The following is a 24,966-nucleotide window of genomic DNA, read 5'->3' as shown; positions in this document are numbered from 1 at the left end:
TCACGGTTACGGTTTTAGCTAATGGTATGATATAATTATAAACAAACATCGCTGCCCGTTCTTTTAGATAAAAACCAACAACGAGTCGATATTTTTCAAGGGTATAATAACGCGAGCCGGATGTTTGGGAGCAAGGGATTAACTTCCGTATCATCGTTCTTTCACTTCTCGCATTTTTCCACTCACACAACGGGAATTCTCGTTCGTTCCTCCCTCCCCGCTTTGTACGGAAAATCACGTTTCCGCATTCCCGAAGACGATCAGGCTCGTCGAATCTGAACGGATTAATCGAGAAGGACGAAACTTTTCCCGTGGTGTCGAGAAACTACCTGTTACCTGGTCCACAGACTCGTCTACCGGGCGTAAAAATCACCGACCAAAATAGGCAGCCGTTGATCTCGGGATCGGGACAATCGATGAGTCTCGATGCGATCGAATAACGCAGGTGAAAATCGCGATTGAAAGTCCGATTCAACGGACGAATTCCGCAGCATCGTCGGAAACGATTCGCGGGACGATCATCCGGTCTACGTTGTTAATCATGATCTAAATAAGTAGGAGCGTGGAGGAAAAATGATTGGAACAGAGGGCGAAACTTTACTTTGGCAAATACGCGGGTACGCAGCTAAGAACTATTAAGATGATCGGGTGCGAAGTGTTTTTCACTTTCACACGACGAGGATGAAAAATTTCAATCGGTGACAACGAGCGTTTTGAGGGGGGGGGGGGGGGGGGAGATTATTCACAAGGTTGAAATTAGTAACGTTGAAGTATGGAAACGTTGAAACAGAAAATGACTATTTCGCACCTATGGAATAACCGAAGAAGTTGAATTTATAAAATCTGAGTTTGTTGATGGCGTATTTAACGGTTTGCTAGATATCACGTAATCCTGAAGGTTGTAAAATAAGGAGAATTTTTTTTTTTAAAGACGCATCGTTGCGACAACGTAACAAACGTCAGCCTGATGATTATTCTATGAATAAAAAGTAGGAGGTGAACGAGTTGAGTTTCTTGTCAGGTTAGCTCACTTACCAAAAGAAGAGCGACTCCTCGAGGAGAATCGAGAGAAGCGGAATTCCTATCCTTTCGAAACACGCACACACAAATTCACACAGATAAGAAAACAACCACTGTAACTAAGTACTAACCAAAAATCATCCACGTGTACCGTCGGTGACGTCGATCGTATTAATCACGAAACACTCTCACTCGACTACCGTACGCATCTAATTGCACCGCGGGTCGCCACTCGGCCGATATACTTATGCGAGCGCGATATTTTGTCGCGTTTACGAATCCCGTCTATCTCGCTCACAAAACGATACGAGCGCTCATATTGCTGGCTCCACGGCAAATTACCAGCTTCTTCCCTCCCTGCTACAGCGCTCATCGATGGGCGTGGTTTATCCTACGGAATATCGCGAGACACGACGAATCGCGGCTGCGTTCACGCCACGGTCACCTGTCGCGGCGTCGCTTACTCGGAAATCGCAGCTCGCTTCTGATTGGCTGGTTCCGATGGAGCCTTGGCTCCGATTGGCCGGCTGCCTCACGCGCCCAACTTCAGACAGCTGACGAGCGCAGCCACCCGGTTAATGAATGAAAATTATCAAGGATTGACGGGATGTGAAGGCCTCGGATGGTTCGCGATATCTGTCTGACGACAATTAACCGTAGCTCGAGCGATGCGTCGAACATGGTTAAGAGGAATGCGCTTTTACCATCCTACACGATTCGTTTCGATATATTATTACATTTTCTGTGTCGTTTCGGATTTTTTTTTTTATTGCATTATTCCACACAGCATGGGGTTTTTGTTTTCATATTTTACCACGTTTCAAAATATCATTTCACCGATAACTCCTCGCAGCAGCACCTGTTCAGACATACGTTTTTGTAAATTATAACGCTGAAATTCAAATGAATTCCTTAAAATCAGTCGTTTCTCGACCAGTGTTTATGGATTTAGTTTTATAATATTATAATCTATATCTCTGCGTGAGAAGCGGAGTTTCTGGCTACCCTTGTAACATTTTTTGCCATGATGTTTTCAATCATCCATATACTTTTATTACATTATGTTAATTCAAAATCATCCAAATTCCATCTTTGCATTTTATACTGCTTTCAATGGCTTCACGAGCTATCATTTAGTCGGTCCGAAGAATGATTTAATAAGAATAGATATCACTGTTGACACAATCATGTACTGTTTTGAAATTGACCTAATGATCGTTAAACAGAGAAAAACTGACTTCGGTTAATTTTGATTAACTTATTAAAATTATAATTATTAAATACTTTTGGAACTCCGTTTTCATTGTTTTATCAATTTTTTGCGAACCTCCGACTCGATCATTTCAACGTGCTTTCTAAATTAAAAACAGACTATATAATGTGATGTAGAACTAGTAATGATGCCAAGCCTTCATTAACGGATGTTATGATAGCGACTGACCGCATATTTTATACGGATTTTAAACTGCCTTCCAGATCCTCAAGACCTTCAATGTTCACGGCTTGCAGATTCGTTGCGTCACCTGAGCGGAGAACCCAATGAATTTTTTCACTTCCTCTTGAGATGCAGAGACGCGGAATATCCTGTCGGTGTAGAATACCAGTTATAGTGAGCTGGAGCTTTGAATCACCGAAGAAATTCATCCAGAACTCTCTGATAATAAACAGCAAAACAGGAAAAATTAATATTGCGCCTTGTGGAACAAATTGTGAAATTGCAATATGATGAGAAAATTATAATATAATTCAATAAAACAAGACACGAGCTTTAGCAATATTTTTTTTCTTACCGTCCCAAGGATCGAATCAACCTTGTAAACTATCGATATAAGTCTTACAAGTTCGACCCATTTTTTACATGGATAATATAAATTCTCGTATGTCCATGGAACAAAAAGATGATAACTGTTTTTTATTGAAGCACATTACATACCCTTCCTCATGTTCCGCATCAATTAGTGGGCTGATTTACATAGTATTCTGACTTTTCCACGTTCGTTTTTCCTTTTGAAACGATTGAACGTCAAGCGTTCTTATTTGGTCCTCCAAGTTTTGACGTCTTTGTTTTAAGAAAAACAGAAAAAGAAATGAAGAAAGATGTATGTTTTCAACCGAAGCGTTCCGAAAATGGCTAAAATGAGAGTAAAAATAAAGAGCCAATCTTGTAAAGCACAAAATTTTCTATAAAAAATGTCTGTCGCATAACTCATCTGCCTTGAACGGCTTTGCCGTAGAAGCGAGCTAAATAAAGGTGTAAGAATATCAGTTTTGATTGTTAAAATCATTTTGCTTGGCGACTCGTCTTTTTTTCAGCATTAAAATTTAGCAATTGGTAATTTCTACCGACACATGAGTCATAAAAGGCTTAGAATATAAAATAAAAATTGATAACTTATTAAATATGTGTAAAATATTCTAGCTATGAAAAATAAAACACTTTGATAAACAGTTATACGGAGAAAAAAAATTCAAACTATGTGTAATGGATCACAGTTTACTTATTCTGCCGGAATTACCTTGGGCTGGGGCATATTTTCACTTTACAATTCGTATTGGCGAACGATTAAATACACTAGAAATTCAACAAGAAAGCGTCACATACGTATTTACGCGTATAATGTAACGAGTAAGCGTGACCGAGCAGGGACGAAAGGGGGATTAACAATACATTTATCTGAAAGTACGTGTAAGTACAGAGGAAAAAAATCTGTTTATCGTTAAGAGATACAGAGTGATCCGCACAGCAACCAAAGCGTGTCGAGTAACCCATGCTCGTAAACATTTTGTACACCTTTAAGTTTCTCCTTTACGCCAGTTTGCTTTTCTGCCTGGGTAAACCATCCCTTTGAATTAGCGAAAGTGAGACTTCGGTGCCCGGTGCATTTCGTTATTTTATTTTTTTCATCTATCTTTTCGAAACGATCCTCACAGTGTCCTCGGCCTTACTCACGATTAGCTTTTCCAGAACCGTTCAACCAATAACGCTCACAGTCAGAGGCTCTAGAGTGTATTCCGAAAAAAAAAAAAAAGAAAAAAACCGTGGTCAATTCAAAACATGATCACGTGATACGAATTTTGCTGAAGGCTGGAAGAAGATCAGGGTACATAGTCTTTGATTAACGGTCGTGCAATATTTTGCTGCCGGTGCGACATATTTCTCTTATCGTAACGTGGTGGCCGTTCTTTTTCTCTGTTAGAAGGAATTTGAAGAAATGAGTGCCAGGTATTTAATTAGTCCATATACTTTACATATTGAAAATGAATTCCAGTGCAGGTCTGCAACATTACCGTGGCTACATGTAAATGTAAAGCCTGATACACGGAAGAACTTTTCATACCGAGGATTCTCAAACTGACTGATAATTCGTTGAACACCTCGTCTAGAATAACAATATTTAAGATTAGGAAAAGTTAACATTGTTTTAGTTAATAATATTATAAAGATATTAGTCTTTCCTATTTTCACCAAGAAGCATTGCGTGATAAGTGAATTTTCATGTATCACAGCATAACCGATCTTCCGGACGAAATTCTGATGAAAATTGTTCTCTTTGCCGAATTGCGAGAACGTGTGGCATTTGGTAGCAGTTGTAGGAGGTTTGACTATTTAGTGTTTGGTGAACCTACGGCAGAGAGGTGAGTCAACTACTTTATTATGTCTTCATAGAAATTAGTTATCTACACTTACACCCTCTTTGCGCATAACAAAAAGGTATTTTCAACTAAATTCAGTATCTGTTACTGCACTAGAGCAAGTTAGCATTAAAATATTTCGACATATTTCTGTGTTTGAAGGGAATTGGATTTTTCAAGAGAAGGATGGCTAACAGAAGTCAGACATGTCGAAAGTTATTTTTGCAATGAAAACAACTGTGCGAATGTACGTAAAATAAACATGGCCAACGTGATTTGCGTGACACCTGGAAGCATGTTGAACTCCACAATTGGCAAGGCAGTAAACCTTGTCGATGTTAATATACATAAGACTAAGTTCAAAACCCTTTTTGAGTTGAGCTCTTTTCTGGATTTGTTAATCCACGTCACGAGGTTATCCATTGATTGGCCAACCGATGATAAAGGAGATTTTGACACTTGCTTAAATCTTTTGAAAAGACCGTTCAGCAAGCTTGTATATTTGTCAGTAAGCGTGCTTGCTTACAACCCCTGTGTTCTTCCTATGGTGTCACAATGTGACGTGCTCGAGGAGCTCCGTCTAAAGTCCTTGGATCCTCCTGGTAAAATCGTGATAAGATCGTGGTGGCGTAGGCAAGAATGTAAGCCAGAGAACATTAAAATTATTCAAGTTCGTGGATGGGATGCCCTTGGAGTTATGAAGGATCATCTTGTTTCTATTCTTGAGGATTATCCAAGTTGGATAGATTTCGAACAGCTTTGTATGCAAAACCCAAACGGCTTCCATTTAGGTAAGTTTCACGATAGTTGTCATCCAATGGAAATGGAAAAATCACCAGCTGTAATCTGACCGTAGATATTGTGCATTTCTGTAGATGTCTATTAGAGATTCATCATGGATATGGATCTTTTATGGGGCTGTGGACCCTGCATGGATCTCTAATAGATGGAGTGTTCCGTGTGGGTATACGTATGACAGGGTGGTCCTTATTTTGGGTGTTGACGAAATTTTTCCTGGTTCGTGCGCCAAATCGACTCCAAATGATTCAGAAGCAATTTCCTATTCTTTCAGATTTTTATTTCAACTCGGATAGTAGCCCACTAAAATATCGCAGTTATAGATTTTTGTAAACATTACTACGTTCACAATAATATATAAATTGAGATTGTGGCCGAAGTTTGAGTTTTTTAAATTAATAAATCCACCCTCTTGCAAGCGGGAGTTGGAGTTAATGTCAATGAGATGAAAACGTGTAAAAACTACGGATTTTTTTTTGTATTATTTCGCGTTGATTCGGGGAGTGGCAAGGAAAAAATTCGCCAACAACCTGAATAAGACAACCTAATATATTTAATCAACTGAAATTAACATCTTGAAATTTCACAAATTACTTTGCTGGAATTTCCTCTCAATTTTTTTCTAACAAATTCGGCGATACAGTTTATAAATATCGACTCTGGTAATGGATGATTGCTCTTAATTGTAAAAAAATAGAACATTGTACTTCTGTTACTTATTCTTGAAATACCACTATTGACTCGTGAATTTGAGGGTAGATTGCTATTTCAGAAAAAAATGTCCCAATTCACGACAGCCTACGTGCAGTAAAACTGACAGAAAGGTATCGAGATCCCTGGTACCAAAATTTCTATGTAATTGGTTGGACTTTTTTGCCGGAAGTTTTTTTACCAGAAGTAATCAAGCTCACCCATGTAAACCCACCACAAAGTTATTGCTGTTTGCACCAATTTCGTGTAGGTATGAACTTACCGCAGGGTTCGTGTCATCTGAAGGTTGAAGAGGCAAAGGTAGAATCGTATACGTATATAATATAATGTTAATACTTGTTTTTACAGTTTAAAGATAAGTGAAGAAGTAAGTTGCTAATTCAATCGAATTACAATATTTTCTAAATTTTTTTTACAGCGGCTGTTAGCGGATCCTAATTATCAGATAACTTTCTTACTACTGAAGCATGTCATAGAAGTGGATTGTGATGCGCATTTATTGATATCGGCATTCCCAAAACTGACACAACTTGTTTTATATCACGTAACAAAACTACCAAGTATAATGCGATTCTATACTTTTTATACGTAAAAAAAAATCTTACCGTTCGTACGATGTTGGCAGAATCTATAAAATAATCGTAAAGTTTATTTTTAAAAATTCTTGCATGTTCATGCTTATTTAACATATTAATTGAACTCGGGTGAACCACGAAAGAATTTTCATTGTAGAAAAGAAATTCTCTCAAATTTCTAAAATTCATCATGTTTGGGTGTACACAGAGAAAGTTGAGAAAAAGGATACCTGGTTGAGACGTCTTAATAAGCGAGGTGAGGAGGAATTTCACGAATACGAAGTATTGATGGACCTAGAGGATTCTTCATTCAAACTTCTGGTAGAAAACTCACCGAATGTTATAGATGTAACGTTTCACGCCAAGCTTACGTAAGGAATAATCCATCCTTAATACTTTTTGTATATCTGTTGAAAATAGTACAGCTAACTGCCAACGTATGAAAAATATTTATTTCATATTAGGAATAATTCGCGAATTGCGATGTGGGACTTGGGTGCTTTGTACTTTATTCCAAACTGGAAAAAGCTCACCACCTTGCGTTTGGCCTACATACCTATTCAAGATGGACAAGCTTTGATCCATATCGCATTAAACTGTCCACACTTGCATACACTAATACTCAATTGTCTGGGATGGATAGCATCCTGCAACTATACCGAACATGTTGCGAGAATGGTAGCTCACTGTCGTACTTTGAAGGTATTTTCATGGGAACAGAACAGGGTAACCGAATTGTACAACGTATTCGATTCCCTTGTCCTAAACGAAGAGCTCGAAAACGTCCGTGTCACAAACGAAAGGGGGAAAACAGACGTCGAGCGTCTGGCCACATCGGTTGTAAACCTAATTCGGAATTGCCGTAAATTACGTACATTTAAATGCGTTAGTTACGATATGATCACAGCTGATAGTGATCACATGATCTCCAAGTTACGGAGGTAAAAATAATACAGTCGTTATTGCCTTCATATATTGCAGAGTCTCTTGCTAATTTCTATCGTTCATATTCTCCGTTACTTCATGAATTTTGCATTCTCTCGCAATTTCTCAGAGCATAATTATATATTTTTTGATTCTTACAGGTTAAAGACCGAACTAGATCGTCCATTTCAATTTCAATTACTTGATCCTCAGTATCATGTAAATTATAGTTCAGAGAATATAGATCTCGTTCATTATGATTGCCCAGAATCGGACTTTTCGGATGAGATGGACTGGATGAACTTCACATCTAACAACCCTTTTACACATGGAGACGTCCAGTATGACGGTCCCTAATGTTCATCGCTTTTCATCATTGCATGGAATCGGTTATCTTTGCATGTGCCTGTTACATAGTTTTACGTAATGTTTATGCACAAGTATTGTTTTCTTTAAATACAAGAAACTGTAACTATTGTCATAAAAGCAAAAAACAATATATGAAACGTTCAATTATTCTTCTTAAATAAACCTCATTGATTTTTGATTTCTAATAACAGGAAATTGTTTTGTTTTTTTCGTGTGTTTTATGAACAAATATATATTTTGCGACTTCAACATCCAATATTCGTACGGGAATTTTTCCATGAAAATGGACAAGTTGTCAGAATTTTTCTTGTCTCAATTTTCTAAAAATTTTATCATGTCTGTCGAAAGGAGCATTCGCAATTTTTTTTCGAAATTCTTGTTCCAGTTTGTTTTTCAGTTGAGAGGTGTTCAAGAAATTATCTATTCCAAAGTTTCATTTCGATGTAGCTCGAAGACGAAAAGAGATATTGAGAAGTCAATACATGCACGTATAAAACACGAGAAAATAACGCGAAGGAACGTAATTAAAAACTATCGTCACCGAAATTGTGATCATATACATTCGATACATAATTACGATATCCCGTTGGTACATGTTTATTTCCAGAGTTTGATATATTTATAATTTTCCTGTCGTATCAATCGAAAGATTCCAAAGCGATCTTTATCAAAAAAAAAACTTTATTTTTTATTTCCCATACATATCACACGTGATACAGCTATTTCTTGTAGTATATACGTAATTTCCCGTCAAGTTAAACACCTACTATTATTTTTTATCTCAATACCCGCTTTCGTTTCCCCAGAAAAACCGCCCCAACTACTTCGCAGCTCGCGGTTGTCCGTTATAAGATTCCCCCTATAGCTATCGGATTCGAATCAATTTTGAATATCGAGAATCGTGTTCGAAATGTGGTTTGAAAAATCGTAGCGCCTAATTCTCAACCAATAAAAATGCGAGTGAAACGGGAGATTCGCACTCGGCGCACACCAGGTAGCGTTTTCCTACCTTATCGGCATTCCTATTGGCCAAGAAACAGAGGGCAGAAAAATACTGCGGCAGCATTTCGCTGCTTGTAAAAATCGAGCCAATTAACGGTTGCCGTTGTTGGGTTCCATGGTTCCATGTTCCATCGTTCCGTGCAACCGTATATGTCACGTATGTTGCCTTGCTTCTGCTGCGTCGGCTGTGTAATTAAATTCGTATTATGACATCTTGCTACGAGCTATTAACTTTCTAGTTAATAATACAAGTGAATAATCAATAATGGATAACATACACGTGATGCCGAACAAGGTACGAAATTGTCTCGGCAGCAAATTGTCACTTTTAAAATGACATTCATTGAGGTTTATCTTGTCAGATGAAATATAACCTAAAATCGGTAAACCCGTTAATGTTTCACCAAGTAACGTAATCTATGTACGTACATTCATAAACTGTGAATCGGCATTAATTCCTATCTTAAACTGTTATCTTGTAATGTTTTTTTTTTTCTTTTCGTTGCCTCGTTGCTATTATTTTAGACAATTTTATCACGTGACATTTTTGTTAATCTTCTTGTTGATTTATTTTATTTATCTTCTTTCACATTTCAGAGCGAAGCTGAACTCACTCCGGAAGAGAAATGGAGGTAAATTTTAAGACGAAAATGTCTAATTTTATTACAGTAATTTTCATTTGTTCCAGTAACATCCGTCCTTGATAAAACTCATTACAGAAAAACGTTACCTCGCAAACACCCAGTTATTATATTAAAATCAATATATTGTATCAACGCTATATTACCGTATTCCACCATGTCTCATGCAGGCTTATAATTTATTCATTTGATATTAGAAACAATGTGACTAAGTAGAGAGGCTTTTCAAATATTCGGTGTATAAACTTGCGTTATACGTACTTGGATTTTATCAATTATATTTTTCTCCTAACGCAGGGTGGAACACATAAAGATGCACGAAAAGCATCGAGGGCACGAATCTATGCACACGGAGATGCTTCTCATCCTGTTAGTGACCCTGATAGTTGCACAGGTGTTCCTTGTTGAATGGAAAAAACGGCATTACAAATCTTATCAGGTAGGAAAGGATTCGATATCGAGATAGAGAGAGAGAGAGAGAAAGAAAATTGTGAGTTGTCTCTCACATCTGAAATCTGTATTTTACCCAATTATACTTACAGATGATCACGTTGCTTGCCATGTGGGTGATACCGCTTGTATTATGCATAAGAAATCAGTGGTGGAGATTTATATTTTTATGGCACGTATTCTCGTGCATAACTTGGCTCATAGTTAGAAAAGCGTTGCAACGACCAATTCAGGGCACTACACCTAGGTCTGTAACTTGCTTTATATCAGCTATGCACATACGTGTGTTTAACCCCACAACACATGTATCTTTTTTATACCCTTTAACTCACGAGTGGGGTCGATACCGATCCTCGATTTACAAATTTCAAACGTGATTATCAAGAGTAAAGTAAGAGAAAAAGTATATAAATTTATTTTGGGATATGAAAGTGATAAAAATACAGAGTACGGAAATACAAAAAAAGTCGTTAAAATGTAACAAAAAAGTTTTTGTAATGAGGTTCGTGTGTTCTAGGGTTAAGAAAGCATCCAAAGAAAACTTTTCAATACCGCCATAATTAGTGCTAAAATATTTTCGTTTTCAGATTAGTTTACAAATGGTTCTATTTCATTTACAAATTAAGTTATACCTTGGGTATTATTGGATACGTTATAATGCTGGCCACATTCTTTGGCTTGAATTTGATATTTGACGTCAGTCCCCACGTGTGGATGGACTATGGCCTACTCTTTGTTTTCTATGGTCTTTACTTCGGTGTACTGGGCAGAGACATCTCAGAAATTTGTGCCGACAAAATGGCCTCACATATCGGGGTCAGTAAAAATGTTCTACAGAATCTCACACTGTCACTCAGCCCCGATAATCTGGAGAAATAAAGATATTTTACAATTATTCCATCTAGTTTGAAATATTGAATCGCCAAGGATTTTTTACCGCGTTGCTGCTCAACTTTAGGAAAAATTTTACATTTCCATTACTAGTATCTTATTTGCAGTATTACGCTCCAGGCAGTATGCCAACAAGAACATTGGAGCCAGGAGTATGCGCAGTGTGCGGCAACAGATTGTTGGTTTCTGAAAATGAGGAAGGAGTTATTGAGAATACATACAAATTGAGTTGTGATCACGTATTTCACGAGTTCTGTATCAGAGGCTGGTGTATCGTAGGTAAAAAGCAAACCTGTCCGTACTGTAAGGAGAAAGTAGACCTTAAGAAGATGTTTTGCAGTCCGTATCCTTTGATGACAAGTAAAACTCTGCCCGAAAGTTTTAATGATTGGGGTTTTCAAGTTCGCAATTTACTTACGTTACCTTAACTGTATTCTTCCAAGATGGGAGCGGCCGCACGTTTTGTATGGACAATTATTAGATTGGATCAGGTGGTTAGTGGCATGGCAACCTTTAATCCTGTTCCTAGTTCAAGGAATAAACTGGGCCTTAGGCCTCGAGTAAGTAGAAGATTGTCTCTGCGGCGTGTATTCTACACGAATTCCAGCCAAAGATAATAAATTTCTAAGTGTATGATTCCATTTTACACATTATAAATGACGTGAGTTTATTTATACACTTACCTAAAAAAATAACACTGTGTTTCATACGTTTGTATATATATATAATATACATATTTTATGTTAGTCGTATATATTTTACATTCGCAACTGCGTCGCGATATTTTATAACCAAATTAGTATTTTCACTTTAGCCTTCACAAAACAATCATGTATTTTCAATATCGTTATCGTAATACGAAATCGGTTACATTTTCCACTATATTCATCAACATTTCTGATAACTTCTCGCTCGGTCCCACAATTACTAATGTGATTGGGTCAAAAGTGGCATAATATTTTCACCAAATAGCGTTATTATTTCTATGGTTGTGAAGAGTGTAATTGTTGACACGTTGTTCTGTACATGACTTGAATGTTGCAATTAATTAAATTATCAAGTGATTGAGAGTGAATTTATTCGTTAGTTGTTGCCCGTTTGATTCATTCGCTGTGTAGCCCAACAGTGCTACAGGGTTATCATTCTAAGGTCTGATCACCTGTTCATCATTCATCCAAATGAGTAGAGTAATTATATTTCCCGATAAGTAGCAAGGTTTAGGATCGTCTGTAATTTATTTTTCAATAATAACAAATAAAAACAAATCAGTAATTGATATAAAAAATTACAACTGTATGGCCGCGTAAAGTAATTTTATATTTTTTAATTATTTTATATAATCAAACGTTAATAATGACCTTGAATTGCGGCCCGTTAAGAAATGTTAACTAACGTCTGAAACTCTTTTCACACTGTAAAATTCAAATAACCAATTGAATGTAGCTAGTCCAGATGAAATCATAACTGTACTTTTGTACTCCACGTCAAATAAAATCTTAGTTACTAAATAAATGAACTACGAAGAAACTCGTTATTGAAGAAAGTTCCAACTCTACGGTCTTTTTTTAAAAAGACAAACCTTTTCCCAGAGATGGAAATGTGGAATCGTTTAAAAGTGAGTTTCACGTCGGTTGATCAATCGTTTTTGGTACTGAACAGTAGAAATCATATGTAACATTTTGCATACCTTTCATACGTCGTTCGTTATTGTCTACTGCTCTTGGGTACTTTGATATTTCTCTCCTCGCAGTACTTTGACCATGTTAATACTGAGTTTGTACTACATATGTCACAGTGTATGTATCAGTGACTAACTAATTGGCCTGCTGTGCTAGACGGATTAGACACACACCTGAAACTATATAGGCACATAACTTAATAATATAAACAGAAACACTGTCTTGTATAATCTATAGAATGAAATATTGTAAATAGAATTCCACCTACGTCCTGATAAGCGTTTCGTTATTTGTAATATATAATGATAATATGTATTGTCTATGAGAAAATAATCACCCGTTTTCTAATCATTGTAAAAATAAACTTCAATTCAGTACTCATTCTCATCAGCGTAATCTTTTCATCATGTTGCCACATTAGTTTTCAATTCCCAGTTCAAGTTTTCTCCATTTTAATCAAAATCTTTAATTCAGCTTTCCTAAGTTACAATTGGATGTGTGTTAAAATAACAAAATTTGTTTTAACTTTGATTACGTTATCACTAATGGATTCAGAGTAGCGAGTTTTTCGCTGAATTATCGATTGATTTTACACAGAGTAAGAAAGTCGCGAGAACGAGTATGAAAATACAAAAGATGCTTGTTTATTAATTTCGGTTAGTAATCTTCACACAGGGGTAATATTTCATTTCGAGATTTCACACACTCCATTTAATAACTTGTAATAGGTTTACTGGAAAGCAATTTTATCGTTTCGTATTTGTATAATAAATCAAAAATATTTTTCATAGCCGTTTAAAGCATTCAACTTTAATCTACTTATCGTTAGCGTCTAATTTTTGTTGGATTTACATTGTAATATGTTCCTTATCGTTTTCTTTCGATTTATAAGCGTTACAACTACTTTTTCTTCTCCTTACGAGGGGTGAATCAATGTATTAAATGTTTGTAATAATCATTGAAGATTAAGTCAAATTTACAGACCAATACAAAATAAGGTCGCACTCCTAGATACAATACAACATATGTAATATACGTGTATTAAAGTTTTTCGTTAAATATAAAACTATTCGCGGGATTTAATTTCATCATATCGATTCCTTTCCTTTCGCAAAAGAATTTTCGTCATTTGGCACAAGCATGATATATTTCGAATCGCACTTAATCACAGAATAGTAATTACATATTACTTACGTGATTTAATGTGTAGATCATCGTTTACCGTTTCTTTCATTTCAGCATAGACTCTTGCTGATTAGATAATAAATTTTAGTCCCACAATTCACCAACGAAACTTGATTTTGCCACTGAAAATGCGTTTAATCAGATATTAAGTATTATGTAACGTTGAGAATTCTGTTGAACCAATTTTGAAATGATAACACACAGGATAAATTTTGCGAAAAAGATCTGTTTAAAATGTAAATGGTATATATCTCACTGTATAATATATGTATATACAATTAATATTTATACAAGGTCAGTTTGTCGGTCTTATTTTGCTTTAAACGAATTTTCAATTATTCATATTATATGTATATCATACATAAGTGGGCTGAATCAGACGCTACAATATGATGGGAACATCAGGATAGGGTATAAGGTAGACATTCACAGACACTGGGGAATTTTATAGATATATTTATTGAGTATCTTATAGTGTAAGAGTATAGAATATGTTTCTTATATTAAATATTACATGATAATGTGTATATGTATATATATATATATATATTTATATATATTGTAGTGTAAAATAAACTCGTGTATATAAGAATATTTACATAATAATAATAATTATAAATATTTACATTTAAATTATGAAAAAATTGTTTATATAATACGCGTGTACAATCTCTGCAATGGTAAACCTTGCAATCGTAGGTATGTTGACTATTGCAGACATTGAAATCGTGAGATTCTTATTAGGAAATTTCGGGGGGGGGATTAGGATTTGGAAAGATTGAAATAATGATTTTTTCTGTAAATCAAAGTATAATGGGTACGAAGAAGGAGGAGGAGGAGGAGGAGAGAGAGAGAGAGAGAGAGAGTGAGAGTGAGAGAGAGCTATAATCAGATATAGCTAGTATCGTGGATAGTGTAGTTGTCTAGCCAAGATTAAATATCGCTTCCGAACTGTATCATGCAGATATTTTCCTCTACGAACATTTATCGCATTTTTTTCAATTACTTCTTTTTTCTTCTTATTTTTATTTTTATTTGTATTTTTTTATTTATTTATTCATTTTTTTTTGAATCGTTTAAAATCCACAACATTAACAGAGCAAAATATAATTAATTATATATGTAATGTATTATATTATATATATGTACAAAAATTCGACGCAACTCGCTTACACATCACATGTATAATAGATTTTTGCCTGATTGTTCTGAAGAAAATTTTGAGAAGAAGATTAGAATGGCAGAAAAAAAAGGAAAGAAAAAAAAATACGAATAAAAAACTAAAATGGCAGGTGCGTCACGTTCCTTCTTTTCTCTTCTTTACCTTACATACTTTACTTTTTACTTTTTATTTTTTCCTCTAAAACACATGACCTTTCACAATAATTATCGATACACAATTAAATATATTAATTTATATTATTTTGTTTCTCTTTTTTTTTCCTCTTTAAGACGTACACGAAAGTTACAAAGTATTGCTTTTCTTTGTCACGTTTAGCAACAGTATTTTAAATATCACCTCTCCCAATATGAGTATAAATTTTAACACTTGCGACGGCTTAGGTTCTCATTGTCGATATTTAGAAAAAAAGAGTATATTTGTCTTTATTCTTTAATTATCATACTCGTTCAAATGATAATAAGCGTAAGTAATATAGGTATTTTTATAGTATAACTATCGTTTTTACGTATTCTTCTTCCTTTTTATTTTTATTTTTTTGTCATTTCATTTCTGGCTTTCTGCGTAAATCATTATATTCTGATTATGCGTTCGAAATGCACTTAATATCTCGCAACTGAACAACCAGTTTCCTACTACAACGTATTCTAGAAAATCTCTATATATAGCACAATAGCATCGAGTTTTACGGATATAGAGGGAACAGAGAATATTTACATCAACATCATATTATTCGATGAACTGACGTTGAGAGATTATTTTTCTGTTTACGTATTACGTATTAACGTTTGATCAAAATTTGTTTCACAGAATGGTATTAGATAATAAAAAAAAAAAAAAAAACAAGAAACAAAAGAAAAAAATGAAACGAACAAGTTTCACACATTGCAGTCTATCGAGATTATATTTTACAGACACGTTTCAAAAGTTGTGAAAAAAAAAAGAAGAGAAAACCGCCGATATATTCAATTATGAACATACAATCTAAATCTAATTCATGATTTTACTTCGTGTTCAATAAAAATAAAATAACGGAATATCAAAAGGTATAAAATCTCATTCATCGTATTCACCGATCCAAATGTTCAACGAATCGTGTACGTACACCTAATAGTAATATTGAAAATCAGTCCAAATTCAAATGTGTAGGTATAATTCAAGAATGCAGATCGTATCAACGGAATGAAGAAGAAAGTAAAAACATGTACTGAAGAAGAAGAAGAAGAAGAAGAAGAAGACTATTGAGTTTAGCTATACACAATAGATATGTACAGCATATAGCGTTTAAAATTTACTTGCACATTTTACTGTCAACTTATATGTCAACTAGGTATGTTGCATTATGATTATGTATTTAGTTACACCTATGAGAACACAACGGTGGAGCGACGGCTCGCACGTTGGCTCGCTGCATCCCTATTTATTACTTTCTATCGATTACTTCGATACAAACGTTTCAGGTTTGATCTATTTTAATTTATTAATATTTCATTAATTTTCTTTTTTTTTTCTTTTTCTTTTTTTTTTCCAATATGAAACACCGACATTTTTTTTCTTCTCCTTATTATCTTTTTTTTTCGTCTTGTCTTTTGTATTATAACGTTACACAAAGATTATTCTTTGTTATTCTTTAGACATGTTAAGGATTTTTGACGACACAATTCAAAAAATAATTTTTTTTTTCTCATTTTCAGTAGAAAGATAGGCGGGGGGATATTTATATATCATTCATCTTGGACATTATTATTATCGTTATTACTATTACCACCACTGCTACTACTACCACTACTACTACTGTTATTGTTATTGTTATTATTGTTGTTATTATTATTATTATTATTGTTGTTGTTGTTGTTATTATTATTTTCTTTACGTTTTTCAATCTCGTTTAGAAGGTAGGGTAGTAATCTTTTACATTTACCGATATTTATCGCTACGACTTACGAACTAGGTACAATTTTTTTTTTTTATACCGTCATCTATGCATACATAATATATTATATTGTGTATCTATTTACAGTTGTGTCTCTGAATTATTTCGAGAAATTTCATACGTTACCTAATTTGTATCGTGTATCCTAATGTATATGTAATACGTACACATATAATTAGGGTTGCATACGCAATTTCTAATTTCCGATCGCGAATGAATTACGTCGAACGTTGCCGCCGACTTTCCGAGTAGGCCATATTATAGCATGTACGCATGTATCATTGTGTCATGTGTGTAACTCAATATATGCATTCGACTAGTATATGTATCTATCATTTCCCTGCTGTGGTAGGCATGTTGTGCGAGAATTCCTCGATTCGATTATCTATAATGTATATTTTCGTCTCACGATATTAAGTGTATCACGCGTAATGTATATTATGTATGCTTACGTATGCATATAATATAGTCAGATGATGTCGTGTGTGTGTGTCTGTGTGTATATAAAAAAGCATACCCAAAAATTTTTTCCCCCAAATTGAACTTGCCATCGTTATACTATATATATTATATAAGTATAATTACGTTACATTATATCTACATTTTACATATTGATTCATTTATATTGTATAATATTTACACCGTCTTTATCCTTCATCGTCATACTCTGTTAAAAATATTTGTTGGGTATTCTTGTTCTCGACGTTAATAATTATCATAATAATTATTAATACAATAGCATTGAAATATCTCCGCTGATTTTTCTCTTTCACCATGGATGACAGGTAAGGATAATAATTTCTGCACTATTATCTACATTCATTCAACAATTATAAAGTTTCTGCAATTTATACGCTGTTGTATGAATATATTTATATGTATAAAGTGGAGCAAACTTATACCACGTTTGAAATATATTAGTTTTTGTATGTGTCATAGACCCTGTTATAAACCCATCAATGTTGCGTGTTTTTTTGTTATTTTTTACGTCATTATTATTATTTATTTATTCTCAACCATTTTTTTTCTTCACCCTTTTAAAATTCTCTTCAAAAATTCATGGCTGGCACGCAACACGTACCTACATGCACTCACACGCGGACAGATATCGATCATTTTAATACCATTTGTCTGTCGATAACATTATCATAAAATCCATATTTTATATTATGCGTACCGAACAATGAACATCATCACTATATATTATATTCACATTTATCGCAGAGAGTGTCCACATTATTATTATTACTTTTTATCAAACTACACCTGCGCAGCATCTCATAAATTGAGTATAACAAGCTTATCAACAGCGCACAAGCACGCATATAATTGTTTGTCTCTTGTTTATAAAATAATCACCCCGATAAGGATAAGCTTTATACTCATCGTTTCATTACTTGCGACTAGTTTAATTTTGACACTTTATGGATTATTCCTTACAAAAAAAAAACAAGAAATTAAAAAAAATCACGAAAGTAATAGTAATAATAATAAAAACAACACCAATAATAGTAATAATAATAATAATGATGGTGATGATAATAATAATATATGGCACCAACAAGTTCGATACAAATAAAATAATAGTAATATATATTACACACGAGTCTCAGTCGTCTCATTAATTAAGTCGAGGATTTTCCCCACATGTAGCAAAGAGATTGAATTTTCATTCAAATTTGCATTACCGTTCGATTAATTAATTATTTTTTTTTCAATCTCTCCAATTTTCTCGTTTCACTCGAGCTATTCTTCTTCTTTTATTTGTTCAGTTTAAAAAGTCTTCTTTTTGATTGTTTTAATTCTAAACGTTACCATGGACATATCACAACGTGTTATTCATACGCATGAATTTGTTATACGTTTTCATAACGTGTATAGAATTTCACACATTGCGGTTTGATCTTACTATAATAGGTGAAATGTTCGGTTAATTAAAATTTATCAAATCACGAATCGTGCCTGTGAATTCTGTTCCGTCTATTGCCACTCCGTCTCCTCTTACGTTTAGTGTCTCTGGTGAACGCGACGTTCCCCGGATCGTCGGCGAGCTGCGGATACCTATGTACACTGTGAATATCCACGCCCTCGTAACCGTCAACGTCACCGTGGTTTATCAGCTCTTCCTTCTCTTCTTCGGTCCAGTCGCCCCGTCCCTGAAAACCATTGGCGACCAACTGTTTCTCTATTTCCCAAGCTCTCTCTACCGCCCTTTTATGGGCGTGCTTCAATATCCTGTGTCTCTCCTGCTCGGGGTCTGCACCGTATTTAATGACGACTGCAGCGTCCGGATTGTGGAGCCTGAGCTCCTTCCACGTCCCGGCCCCGTGCTCGGTTGTTTCGTGGGTAGAAACGTTGAACATTCCACCGAGACGACGGAGCTCCTCCATGTCGTCCCTTATCTTCAACGCGTTGTCCTTAACGAAGTAGAACACGTCCTGATCGTGGACACTGAAGTGCAACGGGAGGAAGAACGAACTGTTAAATACCGAGGTCACCACGTCCTGAACGACGCTGTTTACGCCGTCCACAACGCTGACCAGGGCTCGACCTCCGACCCTGGACACCAGAACACCTTCGCCGAAGACAGCTCTTCTGTGCGCCACTCTCGGGAGAAGGTTTCTCGTCTTTGGTTCGAGCTTCAGAAGTGGCTTTGGCACGAAACCGAGGTCAGAGAATTTCTGGTGAACCCTATTGACGATGCACTGCAGTCCCGACATGACCCCGAACTCTGGCGTGAGCTGAGGAGAAGTGATGGTGGCACTGGGCTGGTAGACCATACCCTTGGTGTACTCCGAACCGAGCATGGCGGAGATGTCGTAGCCGTACAGCATCAGCCAGCTCGCCAAGTCAGTCATGTATTCCACGTTCTGTTTACTGTTTATCGGATCGTTGTTACGGAATCTGTAGATGAATATGTCGGTCGGAGTCGTCAGTTCATTGGCCATTTGCTCCCAGGCCGGGGTCATCCACTGACCCACCGCTGGATCGTAGAGACGTTTGTTCAGATACACCAGTCGCGTGTTGGGGTCCAACAAACCACCGTGGAAGTCGATCGGAAGATAGAAATCGGGGTTAGTGTCCTTGATAATTTTGCCGAATGGAGTTCGTCCCATTTCTTTGATGAGGTTCCCGTTCGTGTCGAATAGCGCCAGTGGCGAGCCGTTCTGGTCGGAAGCTACGTAGAACCTTTGTTCCGAGGTTTCAACCGTTATCAAAAAGTCTCGAGCGTCGTATAAGAATCTAAAAGTCTTGGATGACTTCGGGAAATGCACGTGAGTTATGAGGTCTGGTGTTCTTGGATTAGCGTAGAAGTACTGGGTGATGTTTCCTCTATCGTCGTTCCACGCCACCAGCCTCCCGCGGTCGTCGTAGAAGTACCATATCTGGAATTTGTCGTGTTCGAATGCGTGGATCAGCTGTCCTCTCGAGTTGTACCTGTACTTGTGCTCCCCCCGTCTCACAACGAAACCTCGACCGTCGTAGGAGTTGAACTCGACGTCTCCGTACTGAACAACACGATCCCCGCTGTCGTATCCAAGCGTGATCTTCTCGTTTTGCTCGGTAACTCCAATAATGTTTCCATTCTCGTCGTAGCTGTACTGCCAGTTGTTGTCCGTGTCAGCGACTTCCAGAACGTGCCCGTCGGCGTTGTACGTTATCTTGTCCATCATCGACTCTCTACCGATGCTGAACTTTCTCGACTTTATACGATTCCGATTGTCGTATTCCAGTTCCATTCTGAAGACATCCAACGCTCTTATGTTCATCAGCACTGTCTTTATCCGGCCATGATCGTCGTAGTCGGTTATCGTGAAGAATTGTTTGCTCGTGTCCTGCATCACTGATCTGTTGAACGTGTTCCTGTGAATTCTGAGGTCACTCACTCCCTCCAGTAGACCAAGATTTTGATTGTATTTTATTCGCAGCTGCGGCAACTCCTTTCCATTTATGTCCACCTCGAGACCCGAAATTCGGGCGTTACCATCATACTGGAAGCGGTAGTGTGCGTTGTCCATTCCGCTTTTGCTGCCGAATTTAATTTTCTCATCCTTCACTATTCCCGCGTGATACTTGTACTCCAGACGCATTTCGAAGTTCGGTTCGTTTACATCGATGCTTCGCACGAGGCTCGTGGCTTCTTGGTAGGTGTAATGGATAGAAGACAATCCTGATGGAAAAAACATTGTTAGTGACAGTCTGCGAATCGGTTCATTCATTTCGGAGTTTAGACATGAACGCTAAAAAAGTTTAATAACAAAAATTTATTCTAAGAATGAATTGAGATATCAACCAACCTGCCAACGTGGTTTCCAGTTTGCCCGTGTGATCGTAAACGTAGGCAACCTTCCCACTCTGATGAGGATAAACTTTCGCCAATATTTGGCCATCGTCGTTGTAGAGAATCTCGTACGGATGTCTGTTCATCGGTGAATAGTACTGGTACTTGTAGAAGCCGAGCGAAGTCTGGAGAGAGAAGGCATGAATGTGTCCTCTGGGTGTGGTTAGTGACTGAAGAGCTCCGGCCTCGTCATATTGGAGAAGATAATCGCTGCCTCGTGGAGTTGTGACTTTGAGGGGCAGGCTGCTGAACATGTCTTTGAAAGCGTAGATCATCGCGGTACCGTCACTGTATTTTATTTCGTACAATCTTCCGGCTCTGTCAAAGCCGTAAGTTTCGCTGATGTCACCCCACGTCCAACTGGTCAATCTGCTGAACCTGTCATACTCCAAATCTACACCGGCGAAAATTCCATTTCTCGGTCCCCATTTCACGGGCCTCGCCGTTCTGTCGTAGGTGACGTTAAGGAGCTCTACACGATCGTCCATGAAGACAGCAACGGTGTTCGACTCTCTGTCGTATTCCAGAGAGAGGAGATTCTCTCCGTTTATTCGAAGCTTTCGCCCAACTTGAGCCACCGCTTTCGTGTTTCCACGGTTTTTGTTGCCCTGCACTCTTCTCAAGAAGTATCTCCACTCGAATCTGTTCGCCAAGTCACCGGCTATCTCTGTTCTTTGTTTAGCTGGCACTGGATAGCTTTCGCCGAGCAATGGTTCAATTTCGGCCAATATTGAGTAGGGAACGGTGTCGGTGCTCACTGTATGTAACCAAGGGGTTACTTGACCCACGCCACCGTCTCCGAGAACAATGGTCCGCTGTTCAGCCTCTCCAACTTTCGTAACTACCGACGAGCCCTTGATGAGCATGGAAACAGGCTTTCTATTATTCTGGCCAACCTTGACAGTCGCACCCTTGACACTCAGGTCAAATGCCAGACTGATAACTTTTCCAGTTGGCGTTACGGCGCTCGTTAATCTTCCGAATTCGTCGTAATTATAGACGTAGCTTCTTCCGGTACTGTCAAGCTTAGTTTTCAGCAAGCCGGTCGGTCCGTGATAGTCGAAAGTGACGTTGTAATTATCAGGAGTGCTGAGCTCGTGGAGCATCTTCATTCTTGACATTCTCAGCCTACATTTTTGGCCCTTAGTGTTCTCGATCGAATTAACCTGACTTGAATAATCGCGCAGGAGGAACACTTTGTTTCCGGCAGCATCCGTGACGGTGCTCAATTTTCCGTTGCTCGTATTCACGTTGTAGGAAAACAGATAGTTCGTTTCTCCGGTAAGAATATTCTTGGTGGCAATGTGCTGACCGAATCTGTTGAATACATAGATCTCTTGCGTGTCAGGTGAGTATATTTCGTACTCCCTGGCTCCACTGGCATCCGGTATGCTCGCCATGACAGATCGAATTCTATAATTTGCTTGATCGCCGATGTGCACGATACCATCGGGAGAAACGGCAACAGCAGAGATAGTGTTGAACTTTGAACTGGATGCCAGGTAGTGATCAGCTTCGAAACAGTCGCAGCCGCGTTCGAGGCAGTTGCACTTCGATTCTGCCCCGGCGTAGGGTGAAATCTTGCCGTCAGTTCCGATAACTCGAACCCGATTTATCCGCTGAGAGTCACTTTCGGCGATGTACAAATCGCCGGAAGGAGCAAACGCTATACTCTGCGGCATCACCAGCGTCGCATGGGTGGCCAATTCCGTATCGAAGGTGGTGGACGGCGATGCACAATGAAGTGGACGGCCGGCCACGACCTTCACGCGACCGTCGGGTGCGAGCTGGAGAACCATGTGATCGTCGATCATGTGTAGAGAATTGTCAAGAGGATTTATCGCCAGTTCAGTGGGCCACCTAAGGTGCACCTCTTCGACATTCAGCGTTCCTTCACAAGGTATTGGCTTCCAGTGGGACTTGTGCATGTGATTTCCAATGACCGTTGTTATGATGCCGTCCCTATCCACCATTCGTATGTTCGTACCATCGGCAAAGTACAGAACGTTGTCAGCTGACACTGCTACGCCTTTTGGATAGGCCAGCTTTGCGTCTCTAGCCAGTGCTCCATCTCCACAGTGTGCCTCGTCTCCGGGAAGACAGCGTTCTCCGGAGCCAACGACCGTTTCCCAGTTGTGCTCTGGGTCTGAATAGTCATTTGTGTCACGGACGCGAATTATCTGGTGAGATTCTGGATCGGAAATATAGAGCACTCCGTCCAATGGACTCAGGGCTACGTGGTAACGGTACGAGACCCTCGTTGCGCTGTAACAAAAAATGGATAATGCGTGTGAGCACGTCGTCTACCAGTAAGGAGACCTGAAACAATTACGTAAAGATGAAAAGGAGCTTACTTAAGTCGGACTACGGTCTTGACAGTGCCGTCGACAAGAATTTTTCTGACAAGATTGAAGTCACCGACGAAAATCGAGCCATCCGGAGCTGTCGCAAGAGCGACTGGAGCTAGCAATCGTTGTTTCGATGCTTGTCCGTCGCAGTCAAAGCAGTCCAATGGTCGTTGATGCCCGTCGCCCATCGAGGTTAAAATAACCCGGGGTTTGTGCTTCAGATAAATGTTCGCGCCGTCGCCTTTCTGTAGTATTCCTTCGTGGAAGTTGTATCTGTGATGAATGTCCAAGTTCCATCCTCCGACTTCCGATATTGACATGTCGTGACCACTCAGTTTAGTCGTCTGCACATCCCAGATCACGTCCTTGCAGTCTATATATTCGTATCCGACTTTGACCATGGCCGTTGTGACTCCGTAAACTCGCTGGCGATAGACGTTCAAACGGTTCCAAGCGTATGTGAATTTTATCACCGGATCAGCCTCGAATGTTTTTTCAAACAAAATACCCTCAATGGTGATTCTCAAGTGAATCAGATTGAGGGATGGTGGAATTGTTTCAGGGGTAAGCTGCAGCTGGATTGTTGACAGATATCCGGCAGCCCTTGAACTGTGGTAGACAAGATTCAAACCGGTACCGGGTATTTGGAGACTTTCTTGAATGACCTGGGACTCGGCAAGAATCGCACTACGGTCTGGACAGGCACCTTGGAAACCATGTTTCCACGTTGCAAGAACGACCGGTTTCATCAGGTCATAATCATGTGCGGCGCAGGCGTGAGGAATGTGCGAAATATGCTTTTCATCAGTTGTAGTCATCACAATTTTATCAATGATGATCACCTGTAACAAGAAAAGAAAATTTCACGTTCGGATTATCGAAAATGCACTACGTGCTGATCGCCTTGATGTTATTTTCAGAACTCTGTCCTACCTCGTTCCACGGAACGAACACGATATGGCTTTGCGCTTTGAAAGGTGACCTTCCAAACTGTAGAGTAACAGCTCCACCGCCGTTGACGAGCAAATCGAACCATCCATCGTCTCGTGTCAGGGTGAAGCCTTCGAGTGGAGTGCTGGTGCTCACCCTGACACCCATGAGGCCGGTACCAAGGGCAGTAACGACGTGACCGCGAACCACAGCAGAACGGCTGTTGGAAAAATCAAATCCATTACAATCGCGGTTCGTAGATTGTGTCGAATAAACAAAAATTACGTCTACAATATTCGTCTTTTTTGTGCTAGAATGGAAAGTATAAAATAAGCGAGACTATGTTCTAAACTAA

The 24,966-nt window shown here is 38.1% G+C and overlaps 4 protein-coding genes and 1 long non-coding RNA gene across 17 annotated transcripts in view; 2 read left to right on the top strand and 3 right to left on the bottom strand.

Annotated features, from left to right (window-relative positions):
- Positions 1-1,355, bottom strand: part of Synd (protein kinase C and casein kinase substrate in neurons protein Synd) — a 54,129-nt gene extending 52,774 nt beyond the window's left edge. Inside the window, exon 1 of the mRNA XM_069136845.1 lies at positions 1,036-1,355. The gene's annotated coding sequence lies outside the window, so the exon portion shown is untranslated. The remainder of the gene's footprint in view (positions 1-1,035) is intronic.
- A 464-nt stretch (positions 1,356-1,819) lies between these two features.
- Positions 1,820-3,604, bottom strand: LOC124220925 (uncharacterized). 2 transcript variants are annotated; one of them, XR_006883689.2, is made up of 3 exons: positions 3,537-3,604; positions 2,954-3,151; positions 1,820-2,674 (listed from the first exon to the last, which is right to left on the bottom strand). It is a non-coding gene; the product is annotated as an uncharacterized lncRNA (long non-coding RNA). The 2 variants fall into 2 exon arrangements; XR_006883688.2 differs by having other exon boundaries at positions 2,954-3,079.
- Positions 3,605-3,792: 188 nt separating this feature from the next.
- On the top strand, positions 3,793-8,210 carry LOC124221732 (uncharacterized). 3 transcript variants are annotated; one of them, XM_046631983.2, is made up of 9 exons: positions 3,795-3,879; positions 3,986-4,243; positions 4,528-4,656; positions 4,816-5,444; positions 6,224-6,462; positions 6,581-6,722; positions 6,946-7,108; positions 7,202-7,678; positions 7,823-8,210. In XM_046631983.2, the coding sequence occupies exons 2-9, from the start codon at positions 4,233-4,235 to the stop codon at positions 8,016-8,018; spliced, it is 1,986 nt and encodes a 661-aa protein (XP_046487939.1). In that variant the 5' UTR covers positions 3,795-3,879; positions 3,986-4,232; the 3' UTR covers positions 8,019-8,210. The 3 variants fall into 3 exon arrangements, with proteins under 3 accessions (XP_068993323.1, XP_068993322.1, XP_046487939.1); XM_069137221.1 differs by having other exon boundaries at positions 3,794-4,243; XM_069137222.1 differs by lacking the exon at positions 7,202-7,678 and having other exon boundaries at positions 3,793-4,243.
- A 957-nt stretch (positions 8,211-9,167) lies between these two features.
- LOC124221006 (E3 ubiquitin ligase Rnf121) lies at positions 9,168-13,074 on the top strand. 2 transcript variants are annotated; one of them, XM_046630569.2, is made up of 7 exons: positions 9,168-9,327; positions 9,630-9,664; positions 9,971-10,112; positions 10,216-10,370; positions 10,711-10,939; positions 11,122-11,357; positions 11,458-13,074. In XM_046630569.2, exons 1-7 carry the CDS (start codon positions 9,298-9,300, stop codon positions 11,576-11,578), a joined length of 948 nt encoding a protein of 315 aa, XP_046486525.1. In that variant the 5' UTR covers positions 9,168-9,297; the 3' UTR covers positions 11,579-13,074. The 2 variants fall into 2 exon arrangements, with proteins under 2 accessions (XP_046486525.1, XP_046486526.1); XM_046630570.2 differs by lacking the exon at positions 9,168-9,327 and adding an exon at positions 9,337-9,453.
- A 3,893-nt stretch (positions 13,075-16,967) lies between these two features.
- The window catches only part of Ten-m (teneurin transmembrane protein Ten-m), a 341,617-nt gene continuing 333,618 nt past the window's right edge, over positions 16,968-24,966 (bottom strand). For all 9 annotated transcript variants that reach the window (XM_069136871.1, XM_046630559.2, XM_046630564.2 and 6 more), the window contains 4 exons: positions 24,615-24,831; positions 23,688-24,523; positions 21,290-23,598; positions 16,968-21,162 (listed from right to left, as the gene is read on the bottom strand). In XM_069136871.1, coding sequence (XP_068992972.1) covers positions 18,941-21,162; positions 21,290-23,598; positions 23,688-24,523; positions 24,615-24,831 — 5,584 coding nt within the window. In that variant the 3' untranslated portion in view covers positions 16,968-18,940. The remainder of the gene's footprint in view (positions 21,163-21,289; positions 23,599-23,687; positions 24,524-24,614; positions 24,832-24,966) is intronic.

The sequence above is a fragment of the Neodiprion pinetum genome, chromosome 6, assembly GCF_021155775.2.
Source record: "Neodiprion pinetum isolate iyNeoPine1 chromosome 6, iyNeoPine1.2, whole genome shotgun sequence".
Lineage (NCBI taxonomy): Eukaryota > Metazoa > Arthropoda > Insecta > Hymenoptera > Diprionidae > Neodiprion > Neodiprion pinetum.
The sequence above is the reverse complement of the archived record's forward strand: the minus strand, read 5'-3'. Positions and strand labels throughout refer to the sequence as shown.

Bases quoted from the DNA above. Each gene is read 5' to 3' on its own strand.
- LOC124221732 (XM_069137221.1), top strand. The intron at 5,445-6,223 runs GTAAGTTTCACG...TTGCTATTTCAG, and splicing joins CCCAAACGGCTTCCATTTAG to AAAAAAATGTCCCAATTCAC. The intron at 6,463-6,580 runs GTAGAATCGTAT...TTTTTTTTACAG, and splicing joins TGAAGGTTGAAGAGGCAAAG to CGGCTGTTAGCGGATCCTAA.
- LOC124221006 (XM_046630569.2), top strand. From the start codon at position 9,298: ATGGATAACATACACGTGATGCCGAACAAG. The intron at 9,328-9,629 runs GTACGAAATTGT...TTCACATTTCAG, and splicing joins TACACGTGATGCCGAACAAG to AGCGAAGCTGAACTCACTCC. The intron at 9,665-9,970 runs GTAAATTTTAAG...CTCCTAACGCAG, and splicing joins ACTCCGGAAGAGAAATGGAG to GGTGGAACACATAAAGATGC.